This window comes from Zootoca vivipara, chromosome 14 (assembly GCF_963506605.1).
Source record: "Zootoca vivipara chromosome 14, rZooViv1.1, whole genome shotgun sequence".
NCBI classification, from domain to species: Eukaryota; Metazoa; Chordata; class Lepidosauria; order Squamata; family Lacertidae; genus Zootoca; species Zootoca vivipara.
This window is the reverse complement of record NC_083289.1, coordinates 49,770,660-49,785,279: the sequence shown is the minus strand read 5'-3', so window position 1 is coordinate 49,785,279 and position 14,620 is coordinate 49,770,660. Positions and strand designations below refer to the sequence as shown.

At 50.4% G+C, this 14,620-nt stretch overlaps 1 protein-coding gene across 2 annotated transcripts in view; it reads left to right on the top strand.

Moving 5' to 3' along the window:
* Positions 1-14,620, top strand: part of MICALL2 (MICAL like 2) — a 61,177-nt gene that overhangs the window by 17,732 nt on the left and 28,825 nt on the right. For both annotated transcript variants that reach the window (XM_060282492.1, XM_060282491.1), the window contains exons 3-5: positions 10,654-10,795; positions 12,310-12,494; positions 12,752-12,873. In XM_060282492.1, the coding sequence (XP_060138475.1) occupies positions 10,654-10,795; positions 12,310-12,494; positions 12,752-12,873 (449 nt within the window). The remainder of the gene's footprint in view (positions 1-10,653; positions 10,796-12,309; positions 12,495-12,751; positions 12,874-14,620) is intronic.

The following is a 14,620-nucleotide window of genomic DNA, read 5'->3' as shown; positions in this document are numbered from 1 at the left end:
TTATTGCTTAAGTTTGTGTTTGCAACACAGGGGACTTTTTTTTGTTACATGCAACCTGGACCAGCAGATCTCTTCATTACCTACTGCGGTTTCCTTCATCCTGACACCCTCCAGCTATTGTTGAACTCCAGCCCCTATCAGCCCAAGCCAACATCTGGAGAACATCAAGCTGGGCTGGGCTAGCCAACTTGCAGTATAACCATTAAGGCATGCCTCTCATCCGGCCGTACCTGACCCTGCTGAATCACAGCAAGACGTGGTTGCTGGGGCTGGGGGAGGTCTCTCTCCTCACCCAAAGTTCTTTATTTTCTGCCCCCCAAAACATGGTGGTCACCCCATTGCCGTAAGCCCTGTATATTTTCATTTCGTTGTTTAAAGCAGTTGGGGGAGAGGAAGCTGCTCTATCGGCGACTTGCCATAAAAGCCTTAAAAAGAAAAAGAAAAGACAGGTATTGTTCTCTGGGAAAACGAGAGGAGGGGGAGTCTAGAACAGGCCAAGCTTTAATACAAACCGGGAAGGGGGGGGGAGAACACAAGCAGGAAGCTTGTTTTAAGATCTCTCTGCTCAGCTGTGTAAAACTGTAATGGGTTCAAGATGGTGGAGCTTAATGGAAAGTCCCCAGCCTGAAACCCAGGAGGACCATCTCCCACCAGCACTGAGAGCAGTGGGCAGATGGAAACAATGGTCTTTGACTTAGTGGTGTTGTTGTTTTTGCTGGTGTCGTTTGTTTAAAGCCTTTTTTAAACCTTGCTTGTTCTGCCTGGACACTGAGGTCCAGCGCCAAGGGGCCTTCTGGCGGTTCCCTCGCTGCGAGAAGCCAAGTTACAGCGAGCCAGGCAGAGAGCCTTCTCGGTAGGGGCACCCGCCCTGTGGAACGCCCTCCCACCAGATGCCAAAGAGAAAAAAAAGCTACCAGACTTTTAGAAGACATCTGAAGGCAGCCCTGTTTAGGGAAGCTTTTAATGTTTAATAGATTATTGTATTTTAATATTCTGTTGGAAGCCGCCCAGAGTGGCGGGGCAACCCCAGCCAGATGGGCGGGGTATAAATAATAAATTATCATCATCATCATCATCATTATTATTACTCTTTCGTCTCAGAGTGCCTTTACTAAACACCAGTAGACAGGCAGGCCATCCTCCACAGGCTTCCAGACTTAAATGGTAGGGCACACAAGGAAAAAAGAGAGGAGGAGGGGAGAGGAAAACCTCCCCAGCAAGCTCCAGAACCAGCTCTTAAAGCTAATTTATTTCTTTGATTTTAAAAGAATTGTAGGGGTAGGTGTGGGAATGTTCAGGAATGTGGATAAGGAGATATTGTTTAATATATCCTATCCCCGCTTGCGCTAGCAAGCACCAAACTTTAGCAGAGTAAAAACATTCCCCTTTTTCAAAATACACAGCAGAAAAGCGTTTGCGCAGGCTTGTATAAGCCACTAAAATAAAGTGTATTTTCCTGGTATTTCCCCTTTGTCCCTCTTAAAAGAAAAGACACAACACAATGCTCTTAAAAGTATAAAAGATGTTTACTTACAATCTTCCTGAGATACAGCATACTCAAGAGGTAGACTTGCTTAGGTATAAAGTAATATATACATTGTGAAGTTCACTTATAAGAAGTGAGACTCCATCTCATCTCTCTCTGTTGGCTGGAAGCCTAGAGAGAGAATCCTCACTAGATGCTGAGTCCTTGAAGTCCAAGAGAGTAAGGTCCAAGAGGTCTGGAAATGGCTTCTCGCTAGTGAATTTATCTGCCGCTTCCCCAACTCATTTGCATGTGGAGGAACAGGAAACCAAGCTAGTCATGTGTTCCTCCACAGTCCTCCAAGTGGACTCTCTAGCATAGCTGCCAAGTTTTCCCTTTTCTCACGAGGAAGCCTATTCAGCATAAGGGAATTTCCCTTTAAAAAAGGGATAACTTGGCAGCTATGCTCTCTAGGGATTGTTGTGACTTGACTGCACTTAACCCTTTGCATCCCACAGTAGGCACCCTCGCCAATGGGGGAATTCCATGCAGATACACAGACCAAATCACTGCATAAACCCGATTGCAAAAACAATGCCAAAGGTTAAAAAAAAGAAGAAGTCACAATTAACAGACTCGGATGAGCACGACTCCATTTGAAAACGAGCAAAGCCTTGGAAACCTTGAAGCCCCGTGACAACGCGACAGTGGCCTCTCGGCAAATGGGAGGCACTACTGGGAGAGAATGTGGGGGCTGCCTTTGGGGGGTCCCCTGGGCTCTGCACCCAACTTGCATGATTCAATTCAGGCCCCCTTTCCCCCACAACAGCCTTTGGGGTAATGTTGGTTTGACACACCCCCGTTCCCTAAGTAGATATTCGCTTGCTCCTCCTTCCTTGGGGGGAAAGCACTTTGTGGTTTGCCTCAGGTGCCAAAATGTCTTGGGGTGGCTGTGCCTCCCCCCGGATGTTTCTAGGCTACAACTCCCATCATGCCAGACCATTGGCCATGCTGGCTGTGGCTGATGGGATTTGTAGTCCATCAGCACCCCGGGAGGTCGCCGACTGGGTTAGGCGTCCCTGCATGACCGCAGCATCTTTTATGAAAGGGTTGTTGGGCAAATGTCTGCTTAAAGGCATGTGCTCACGTTGTGTGGCAATACCCGAGTCCTCCCCGAGAGAATAAAGACACAAGACACTTGGTATAGGGTTAATGGGCATAAAAGGCCACAACTTTATTGATTACGGATGAAGAGAGGTATTGGCAATAGGCATTGGATCTAACCGACTATATCTGACTCCAGCCCGTTCTGCTGGCAGTCTGTGAAGGGTTAACCACCATTGGATGAGTCCTGCGATGCACATCAACTAGGACCCATCCTGGGGCCACCATTAAGGGCGTGCCCACTGGCCCTCACCTTCCACGGCTTCGGACTTGGCAACGCCCGGACTCCTTAAGGGAGTACCCTTCCGCATTTGGGGGAGGTGATGGCAGCAACCTCCCCCCCGCACCTGTACCTTCCAGAGAATCCAATGCCTACCGCCAAAAACCCCGAGTTGTGACGATTTGCATACGCGGCAGGCAAAAAACCCCAAGGCCAGAGCCAATTTGCCAAGTGGGAAAAATCCTACCAGGCCCCAGATGGTGGCCAATAAATGTGCGCAGCAACGTCAGGAGCAAACCTGCCTGAAAAGAGGGTGGGTGGGTGAGGAAAGCAGGAGCCGGGTCGAGGAGAAAGGCTGATTCCCCGCCGCGGGCCTGCTTAAATGCACAGGCAACGCCCCCAGAGGAATCGTGATTGGATGCGCCAAGGCGCGTCGCGGCGGGGAGGCAGCCAATGGGCTAGGGGGAATGCTAGCCATTCCCCCTTCACGGGAAGTCCTCGAGAGCCCACAACATCTCCTCCCCTTAACGGGAAGAGATTTTGTGTGGCAATACCCGAGTCCTCCCCGAGAGAATAAAGACACAAGACACTTGGTATAGGGTTAATGGGCATAAAAGGCCACAACTTTATTGATTACGGATGAAGAGAGGTATTGGCAATAGGCATTGGATCTAACCGACTATATCTGACTCCAGCCCGTTCTGCTGGCAGTCTGTGAAGGGTTAACCACCATTGGATGAGTCCTGCGATGCACATCAACTAGGACCCATCCTGGGGCCACCATTAAGGGCGTGCCCACCGGCCCTCACCTTCCACGGCTTCGGACTTGGCAACGCCCGGACTCCTTAAGGGAGTACCCTTCCGCATTTGGGGGAGGTGATGGCAGCAACCTCCCCCCCGCACCTGTACCTTCCAGAGAATCCAATGCCTACCGCCAATCGAGCCCCAAGGGGGGGCTCGCCGCCAATACCCTCACAGCCGTAACCAATACCTAATAGCGCCTAGAATGTCAGCAAGCCACACGTCATTTCCATCATTCGAAAGATGCACGCCATCATCACGGTATAAGGTTGCCTCAGTAAACTTAATAGCAGGGTGCGGTATAACATGTCCATTCAAGGCCAGAACCTTCTTGACCACTGCAATATCCAGAAACTTCCTTGCTTTGTTCACCGCAGCAGGCGAGAAGCAGTCGCGCCACACACGCCTTTCCAGTAGCGAGGACCAAAAGATGGTCATTCTGGGGAAAGCAGCCAATAGCTCATCCAAGTCCTTGTATATAGTCCATTTCAAATCCTGGCCGCTTCGATAAGCCAAATCATTCTCGCCAAGTTGCACCACCAACGCATCAGGAGGGCCTTGCAAAGCCGCCCTAGCCTGCACCGCTGTCAAAAATTCGCTCCAACGCATTCCCCTCCTCGTAATCCACGACACTCTGACCCAGCTTGGCAATCCCAAGTGGGGACCCAACTCCAGGGCATAGGCGCGCGCCCTGGCCCAGTGCACGATGCTGTGTCCAACCAACCAAATGTTAACAAGTTTTCCTGAAAGCAAAGCAAAGGGAAACATAAGATGACAGTGACCAAAAGGGGGGGCGCTATTTCGAGGAGCGGAGGTATCCCCTGTACGCTTTGGATTTCCAGCGTCCCAAGTTTTTTATTCTCTCTACAGACAAACCCAGGTGTGCTGCGGTTGTAGCGGCCCCAATGCGAAAGGAATGGGCTGCGAATTCTGACGGAGGGAAGCCGCACGCGTCAAGCGCTTTACGCATGACGCGTGTGAATTGATGTCGGGCTAAGCAAGACCCGTCACGGTGAATAAGGAGAGGGCCCGGTGAGGGAGGTCTCAATTGCAAAAAGCGCCTAGTGTCCTTCACAGGACATGGGCCGTGCTGGCAAGTGGCAGGCAGACGTATAAAAGCGCCTTTCCGTTGCTGATCCGTTTTCGATTGCCGAATGTGTAAAACCAGCTCCTCGTCCGACAAGGATAAGTCGGAGAGCATCAAGCCCCTAGTAGCCTGCCCAGGGAGAGACTCACAAACCACTTCGCCCACCCTGAGGGCGGCGAAAAAGGCTATAGAGTATGCCGCCGAGAACAATCTAGCCTCATATTTTGACCAACAAAGCTTTCTGAGTTGCCTATGAATCTGATACAATATGTCAAAAGTTATGGGTTTCCGCTTATCCTTACGAGGAGGCTCCAACCTGCGCCAGCCTTCGAGCGCTTTACGCACAAGGAAATCTGAACAGGGATCAGTTGCATGGGTGGCTTTACAGAAAAAGGAAATAGCGGATGTTTGAATATGTAAAGTTCTGGGTGCCCTGCCCAACCTCCTTAGGCTAGCTAGGTACATCAAAACCTCTTGCGTACTGGGTGGGGATTTTACTCCCGAACCCAAGTTTTTTGCCCGAAAGATCGTAAAGTCAGTCCACGCCCTTTTGTAGGTTTTAAGAGTGGAGGGGGCAACCGACGCCAATACTCCCTCTAAGACGTCTCGTTCCCAAGACTCCACAGGTGTTCCGGGAACGCCTCCGGCAATTGCTGAGCCTCTGGTGCAAGAGAGCGGAAGCGGTCCATCTGGAAACGAGATAATGCGTCCGCAATATCGTTATTAATACCGGGTACAAATTTTGCCGAGAAGTAAATGTTTAACCGCAAGCACAGCAGCACAAAGACGCGCAGCAAGGCAGACACTCTGGGAGATCGTGATGATTGCCTGGAAAGAACGCTGACCACGGCCTGGTTATCGGTCCAGAAGCAAACCCGCCGGTCCTTGAATTCGTCCGCCCATAAGTGCACTGCTACAACTATGGGAAAGAATTCCAGAAATGTTAGATCGCGAATGAGGGGCTTCTTTCGCCACCGGGAGGGCCACTGCTGGGCACACCATCTACCTTTAAAATAAACTCCAAAGCCAAGGGAACCTGCTGCGTCTGATTGCACCTGAAAATCCACCCTAAGCTTCAAGTTATCCTGCCACAGGGAGACACCGTTAAATTTGTCCAGGAATTCCAACCAGACCTTCAGATCCGACTTGACCCCTTTGTTGAGGCGCACACGATGGTGGGGAGCGCGCAAACCTGCCGATAGCCTAGCTAATCTTGCACAAAAGGGACGCCCGGGGGATATCACTCTGCAAGCGAAGTTAAGATGACCTAATAGGGACTGAATTTGTTTCAAAGTCAACTTCTTCAAAGGAAGGAGTTCGCATATAGTTTGTTTTAGGGCCGACAACTTGTCCTGGGGCAACCGAGATGTCTGAGCAACGGTGTCCAATTCAATTCCCAGGAATGTAATGATAGATACTGGGCCCTCCGTCTTGTCCGCTGCTAAAGGTACCCCCAGCTCGGCGGCCAGGGCGCCAAAAGCTTCTAAAAGGTGGGCACAATCTGAATTAAGGGCACTCCCACAGAAAAGGAAATCATCTAGATAATGGGTCACGCCCTCAAGGCCTGTCCTAAAACGCAAGGCCCAGTCCAAAAAAGTGCTGAAGGATTCGAATGCGGAGCACGCAACGGAGCAACCCATGGGCATGGCCTTGTCCACAAAGTAAGCTCCCTCAAATTTGAAACCCAACCACCTGTAATCGTGTGGGTGAACTGGCAAGAGGCGGAAGGCTGATTCAATATCGCACTTAGCTAGTAAGGCGCCTTTACCAAATTTTCTAATTAGCTTGATTGCTTGGTCGAAGGAGGCATACCTGACAGTACAAAGCTCTTGGGGAATGCCATCATTTACCGAGGAGCCCCTAGGATGCGATAAGTTGTGAATCAACCTAAATTCACTGGGGCACTTTTTGGGCACTATTCCTAATGGTGAAACATGAAGGTTCTGGATTGGGGGCTCTGAAAAGGGGCCCGCAATTCTGTTAAGGCATATTTCTTTATTGATTTTCTTCCTAGCTACCTCAGGCATTTCCCTCACGGACTTTTGATTAGGCGGTTCACCTGAAATTGGGGGTATGCTTACAGGAATTCTAAAGCCTTTGAAGAAGCCCTCCCAAAGATATTTTGCTGCCTGCCTATTGGGATAGAACCGGAGTAAAGATTTTAAAGGTTGAAGTTTGATGGGGGAAGAAGCCAAAGACAAAGACAAATTAATACCGGTTGGCCGAGGGGCCCTGTCTGCCTGCTGTTCCATTGCGGGGCCCCTGTTGGAAGTTGCCCCTGCCACCGCGAAAAGGCTGCCTACCTTTAAAGCATGCAGTCGCGGGGTGGGCGCCCTGGCACTTCTCGCACTCGTGGCTATATTTGCAGTAGGGTCTCGCACAAGTGCCTTTATTAAATTCCCAGCAAACTAGGCGGTGGTTTGGCTTTTTATATTCAAATTTTCCTGAGCGTGAACCTTCCATATTCTTCTTCTCAATGTAAGGGTTGACATGCTCGCCCCAGAAATTTTGGTCACGCAAGTCCCACCGTGTAGAAGATAGTAGGGATGCATTCCTACGAAAATCCTCATCATACAGAAGGGCTGGGCCTTCCCCTGCTAAAGCATAGGCCTTCCGTACGTGAGCCATGTAGGCGAGAAGGTGCATAGCCCTCTTAGGGTAGCACGCCACTATAGTCCCCATGTATACCTGGAACCCATCCAGCCAGTTCTCAAAAGTGCGCTCCGCCCTGGGCTCCTTGTACCTGCGCTTTCCATAAGTACGCTTTTTCTCGCCTTTACCGGTTAACTTTGAGGGTGGTAGGAGGGTAAAAATATCCACATAGTCACCGTTAAGAATTTTTGTCCTTTTTTTACTAGACAAGTGATTTCCAAGTATGAAGTCTGAGGACTCAAATGTGGAAGTTTTTACATCCTCCACCAGAGCGCCATTTTTCCACTCTAATGTCCCATTAAAGGTTTTGCGGTGTGAATTTGCCCGCCTCTCATGTGCCCAGACAGGTAAACCAACAAGCTCCTCCCCCTCTCCCCAGTACCCATCCAAAGTTGACTCCTCATCGGAGCTAGAAGATGAAGTACCTGACTCGTCATCTGGATCAACGTGCTTGGTCTTCTTTGTCTTCTTTTGGCCCGTCTTCTTCGTCTTCTGCTTGCCCTGAAGGTTAGAGCCCTGCCGAGATGGCGTTGCCCCCACCTGGTCCTGGTTATCGCTTTCAGATGTAACAGACAGTCGACTGGACCTGGTATCGGATGGCTGGCTCCTCAAGCAATTAGGGGTACCTAGGGACAACTGGGAAACAGGAGCATTACCCTCAGAAGAAGATGCCTCCCGATCGGCCGAGCCAGCAGAGGTGGACGCTGCGGGGCTTGATTGAGACCTGGTCGCCATGCGCTCGGCCTGCCCTGTTATGAAGGAAGACGAGGTCCCGGGGCGCACCCCCTGAGACGCGGGTGTTTCTGCAATAACAGCTTGGGACCCTTCGGAAGATATCCCCTGAATTGTGACTCCTGGTCTTGAAATCTGCTGAAAGAAAGTTTGGAAGCCGGAGAAAAGGTTGGCCACCGCCTCGGGAGGGACGGCAATAGGGGAGACCATTGGGGTACTGGGATTGTCGCTGGTTACAGGCCTCTTCCTTGGAGGAGCGGCTGAGGAGGCGCTCTGCTTCCGCTTAGAAGGCATTGTATGAAAATGATGCTGGCCGATACTTAAGATTGGCTTCAATTATATGTTCCGCCAAAGATGGAAAACCAAATGTGCCTGAAAGCGTTAACAATTAGGAAGCCCGCACCGCACCTAACAATGTTTCAATAAATTAAAGAAAACAAATCGTAACCCAATTAATGAGTGCCACTAATTATTCAACTGAATGAATTAGGCCCGTGAATTGCGCCAATTAAAGATAAAACAACCTGAGCAGTTCACCTAAGCGGAACAAATGTTTCCCCGGTATAGCAATGCAGCCTCAATAAGAAGCTAGACTCTGTACGTAACCAATGAAACTACACTAATGTGATCAAATATACCGCTGATGTGATTAAATAAACCGCTATTTTAGCGCCCAAACAAAGTAATTCAATTAATTTGCACCAAATGACTTAAATAAATTCCAATTCGAGACCCAAATTGCATACCTAAATAAGGCAAATATTAATGCTGAGCAAACCCCCGAAAAACTACCAGAAAGTACTTAACAAAAGAACCTAGGGAATCACGCGATGCCGCGGCCCAGTTGCAGCCGATAGAGGGGCCTATGGCAGATATGCACAGGAGACTGACCCCCACGCTATGGGCCACAGTTCAGCCCCCCCAGCGGCGTGAAGAGTGTGTGGTTGACTGCCCGATGAGGAATACAGAGCCCCTAGAACGGCTAATCGCGGGGGCGGGGTGCGCTAGAGATAAATAGGCGGCGATCCAATAAGTAATAACGACCCACCCAAAATGGCGGCCGAGTCGGGCACGTAGCCACTCTCAAAATGGCGGCCCGATAAACAATAAACAAAGGTGACCCACTTAAAATGGCGGCTGAGACGGGCACGTGGCCACGCTCAAGATGGCGGCCCGAAAAACAATAAACAAAGGAGACCCAAGCACTACCCCTAAAATGGCGATCGGGCCCCTACCGGACCAAATGGTTGTGCTGCAAGATGCCAGGAGCTAACGTAAGCACAGCAACCTCCCGCCAAACCCGAGCCTTTAAAACTTGAAACGAAAAACGTTCCGCTACTCACAAGCCCCACCGGAATGGGGGGGAACCCGACGCTATACCGCGTCCCGAGGCGCTTCGGGCACTCGTTGTGTCGCCGAACAAAGGGCAAACCAGCCCGGCGTGAGAACGGTGGTGCTACCCGGGAGAGGCGAAGAGGGCTGGGGGATGAGCGATCCGGGGTCTCCGGCGCGTCGGAGCGGCGGCTCCCGAACTCGCGGTCCTCCCGAAGTCGCGGTCCCTAAGAGCAAGACGGTGGCGAGGGAAATCCCCCGGCGCGAAGGCACCGGTCACCTCGGGGCGCAGGAGCAGCCCCCACGAGCCTGAGTAGCGACGAAGATTCCACCGACGATCCGAAGACAGGGAGCCGGAGCAGAAGGGAGGCGAGCGGGAAGCGCACGCCGAGGCGTCCGAGAAGGGACCAGCCCCCCGCCGCTTTTCTTAAGGAACCTAAACCTGAAAAGGAAAAGTGGCGTTTAAAAACGCCGTTTGAGTGATTTCAGCTGGTTTGCAGTGAGTTCCGCGTTCGAGCCGGAAGGCTGTAGCGATATCCAAAGCAGGAGCCGGGTCGAGGAGAAAGAGGCTGATTCCCCGCCGCGGGCCTGCTTAAATGCACAGGCAACGCCCCCAGAGGAATCGTGATTGGATGCGCCAAGGCGCGTCGCGGCGGGGAGGCAGCCAATGGGCTAGGGGGAATGCTAGCCATTCCCCCTTCACGGGAAGTCCTCGAGAGCCCACAACATCTCCTCCCCTTAACGGGAAGAGATTTTGTTGGAGCCCATAGATCGACAGAACTGCAGCCGTCTTGCATGCAGAAGGTCATGGGTTCAAGCTCTGGTATCTCCCATCGAATGGTTTCTCAGGCAGGGTGGGAAGAAACCCCTTGCCAGAGACCCTGGACAGCCCCTCTAAGTTGCTGGAGTGTTTCTGGCCCTCCTGAATCGAGTCTCGCTTTCGACCAGGGTTTCTGAAACTTGGGTCTCCATCTGTTTTTGGACTACAACTCCCACCAGCAGGATCAGTGGTCAGGGATGATGGGAATTGTAGTCCAAAAACAGCTGGAGACCCAAGTTTCGGAAGCCCTGCTTTAGACCTTGTAGCAAACCATAGTTCAGCTTTGTAAACCGTGGCTTGGCCTTGCCTCTCGGAAATCTCACTGGTTTGGGATTTCAAAACAAAATAACAATCAAGTCTCCTCTGTTCACGACTGATAGGCTTTCAAAGTGGCCGAAATGGAACTGGGCATCCCAGCCTTGTTGGATGCGGAGGACATGGTCGCTCTCAAAGTCCCCGACAGACTGAGCATCCTCACCTACGTCTCCCAATATTATAACTATTTCCATGGACGTTCGCCAAGTAAGTAAGGCTCCCTAACCCCTTCCATCTCTCCTGCAGAGCTTTTGACTGAAAATAGATCCTGCGCTATTTCACAGCTGGAATAAACGCTTCAAAAAATGGTTCTGGCAACTCGATGGAAGCGACAGCTTTCAATAGCCATGTTAGGAGACCTCCGCTTCCCCTCACAGAACTACAGTTTCCAGAGTGGTTTAACCATTGATCCCTCTTCCCAGGGAACTCTGGGAAATGTAGCTCCGTGAGGGGAAACAGGGGTCTCCTAACAACGCTCGGCACCCTCGACAAACTGCAGCTCCCAAGGTTCTTTGGGGGAAGCCATGGTGGTTTAAAGTGGTATCCATTGTGCTTTAAAAGTATGGCGGGGGGAATGTGGCCTTAATTGACTATGATAGCCCTGTGAGATCCATTAGGCCAGTCGGTCCCAAGCTGAGGTTGATGGGAGTTGCTCTCCAAAACATTTGGACGTCCCAGCAGTGCCGATTTACGTATCAGCTAAACAAGCTATAGCTTAGGGCCCCACTCACTTGGGGGCACCAAAGAATTAAAGAAAAAACAACAACCTGGATGTACATTTCCAAAATATAAGATAAAAAAACACAAATGAAATTAAAGCTACATACTGCAACAGTGTTTTGTGTTGTGTAGGCTCCTATGATGTAAGTCATGGCCCCCACCTGCTAGCCTGTGCCCTAAAATATCACTGGTTTACTCATTTCTATATATAGGGTGCCTACATTCTGCATGGACTGGTTGCAGGGCAACATGTGCAAATGGCTTTAGATACCTATGAGGTCCATCAATTGCCATTTGTTGTTGACAAGGGACAGCTGGACATATAAAGGGCCCCATTCCCTTCAGTAGCTTAGGGCCTCATCACACCTAAATCCGGCCCTGGGTCCCAGGTTGGCAAAGGAGGTTGTGTTACACTGAAAGACAGTTCCCCGCTTATTAGATCCAATTAGTTTTGTGTTGACGTTTTCTCGGTTTAGGGGGTTGAACTCAGGGACGTCTTAAGCCCATCCAGCGCCACCCTCCAGAGCCTCTCCAAGGACCCGGGAGTGCCAAGCGGACCGCGGCAGCAGCGGGAGGCCACCTCCGAGGACTCCGCGCTGCGCCTCCTTCTCGTTTCCCCAGCGCTGGGTTCCGCTCAGTCAAGCTTCACCACCAGCGCGCGCACCGCAGGACCAGCAAGAGCTGCTTGGGCACTGTGCGCGTGCTGGTGGCGAAGCTCGACTGAGCAGAACCCGGTGCTGGGGAAACGAGAAGGAGGCGCAGCGCGGAGTCCTCGGAGAAGGAGAGAGACGCGGCACAGCCTCTCAGCTTGTGGAGCGCAGTCCTGGCCAGATCGCCGGAACCCTGCGCTCACTTGGCGCCCTTCCAGCGCCCTCCAGCGCCGTGGTTCTCCGCGCCACTAGCCTCTATGGCTAGGACAGGCCTGGTTGAACTAACCACCTTAAGTCGGTCCTGTTTCCTGCTTCCTTATTGAGATGTTTTTTGTCTTCCTTTCCCAACAGTTGGAGGAATGTCTGGCATAAAACGCCCGTCTTCCGCACCCAGCGAGGAGCCGATGGGGAAGAAGGTTGTTTCTGAACCGGTGGCGCCAGCCCCCAGCAAGCCCCCGCGAGTCCTGCCGCCATCTGAACCCAAGACAGTTCCAGCCTCTCGCAATCTGGCGAAGGAGAACTCACCGGTGGCAGCGGTACGGGTCGGCCATCTTTTGCCCTAGAGACTGAAGCTAAACGGAGGGGCGGGGGGGGGGGCTGTCGACTACAATTGGACGTGATAGCCAAGAGTGGAGCTTCCACGTCTAGTGGCAGTGTATCTTTGTAAAACCATTGGCTTGTCCGCTTCCTTGGAGGCACCTAATTGGGTGCAGTCCGAAACGGGAGGCGGGATTAAATGGATCCTTTGACTCTGGTCTCCGGTTCACTTCTCTCTTGCCTTTTTCTCCCCCAGAGACGTATTTTAGCAGAGACCAGCAACACGCGAAGCAGCAACTGCGCCATCTGCGGAAACCACGTCCACCTGGTACAGCGCCTCTTGGTGGAAGGGAAGCTTTATCACAGGAACTGCTTCAGGTACTGTTCAGGTTGGCGCTCGCCAGATACACCTTGTAAAGGACCTAGGAGTCTTGGTAGACCACAAACTTGACATGAGTCAACAGTGTGATGCAGCAGCTAAAAAAGCTAATGCAATTCTGGGCTGCATCAATAGGAGTATAGCATCTAGATCAAGGGAAGTAATAGTACCACTGTATTCTGCTCTGGTCAGACCTCACCTGGAGTACTGTGTCCAGTTCTGGGCACCACAGTTCAAGAAGGATACTGATAAGCTGGAACGTGTCCAGAAGAGGGCAACCAAAATGGTCAAAGGCCTGGAAATGATGCCTTATGAGGAACGGCTTAGGGAGCTGGGTATGTTTAGCCTGGAGAAGAGAAGGTTAAGGGGTGATATGATAGCCATGTTCAAATATATAAAAGGATGTCATATAGAGGAGGGAGAAAGGTTGTTTTCTGCTGCTCCAGAGAAGCGGACACGGAGCAATGGATTCCAACTACAAGAATGAATATTCCACCTAAACATTAGGAAGAACTTCCTGACAGTAAGAGCTGTTCGGCAGTGGAATTTGCTACCAAGGCGTGTGGTGGACTCTCCTTCTTTGGAGGTCTTTAAGCAGAGGCTTGACAGGCATATGTCAAGAATGCTTTGATGGTGTTTCCTGCTTGGCAGGGGGTTGGACTGGATGGCCCTTGTGGTCTCTTCCAACTCTATGATTCTATGTTCCCACCTTTTCTCTGTTTGGACTGTTGTTGCTGCTGCTGCTGTGCTCGGATTGTTTTTTAAAAAACAAAACAAAATTTTATTAGTTTTCAATTTTTTATAATATTCTCAATTGAATATAATTAACAAAAGAAAAATCAGATACAAGATTCCCTTGCACCGTTAGACCTCCCTCTACCCTTCCATGGGGCCCCCACGTAACATTTCCTGCTGCATATTTTATGCCTTCCATTTAACATTTATATCTTCAGTCTCTGTTAACTCACAAGTGTTATTTAAGTCCTGTTAAGGAGCTCAACTGTTTACAGTACTCTTCCAAATACGATATAAACTTCTTCCAGTCTTTTTTAAAATCTTGGTCTTCCTGATTTTTGGTTTTTCCAGTCATTTTCGCCATCTCGACATAGTCCATCAGTTTAACCTGCCATTCTTTTCTGGTTGATGCCTTCTCGTCTTTCCATCTCTGGGCTACGAGCATTCTGGCAGCTGTCGTTGCATACATAAACAGTCTTTTCAGCTCTTTTCGTATTTCCGCCACTATAATAAGAAAGCTGCTGGTTTTTTAAAACAAATGTTCTTTTAGAAGTGTGCATGCACACGAAAGCTCATACTAATAGCAAACTTAGTTGGTCTCTAAGGTGCTACTGGAAGGAATATTTTTTTTATTTTGTTTCGACTACGGCAGACCAACACGGCTACCTACCTGTAACTAGTTCTTTTAAACATTTTTTTCCATTTCATTATATATTATTTCCCAGAATGTGTTTGGATTGTTGTTGTTGTTGTTAGCATTAGAATTAGCATTGGCGTTTATATTCCGCTTTTTTCTCCAAGCTGCTTAAGGGGGCATACAAGATCTCCTTTTATCCTATCTCCTTTTACCCCATCAACAACCCTGTCAGATAGGTTAGGCTGAGGGGCAGCGAATGGCTTCCAGGGTCACCCAGAGAGCTTCATTCGCAGCCAAGTGGGCATTTGAAAGCTGCGGCACTGGACAAAGAAGAAATCTTGTACAGGTGAAACTCAGAAAATTAGAATGTCGTC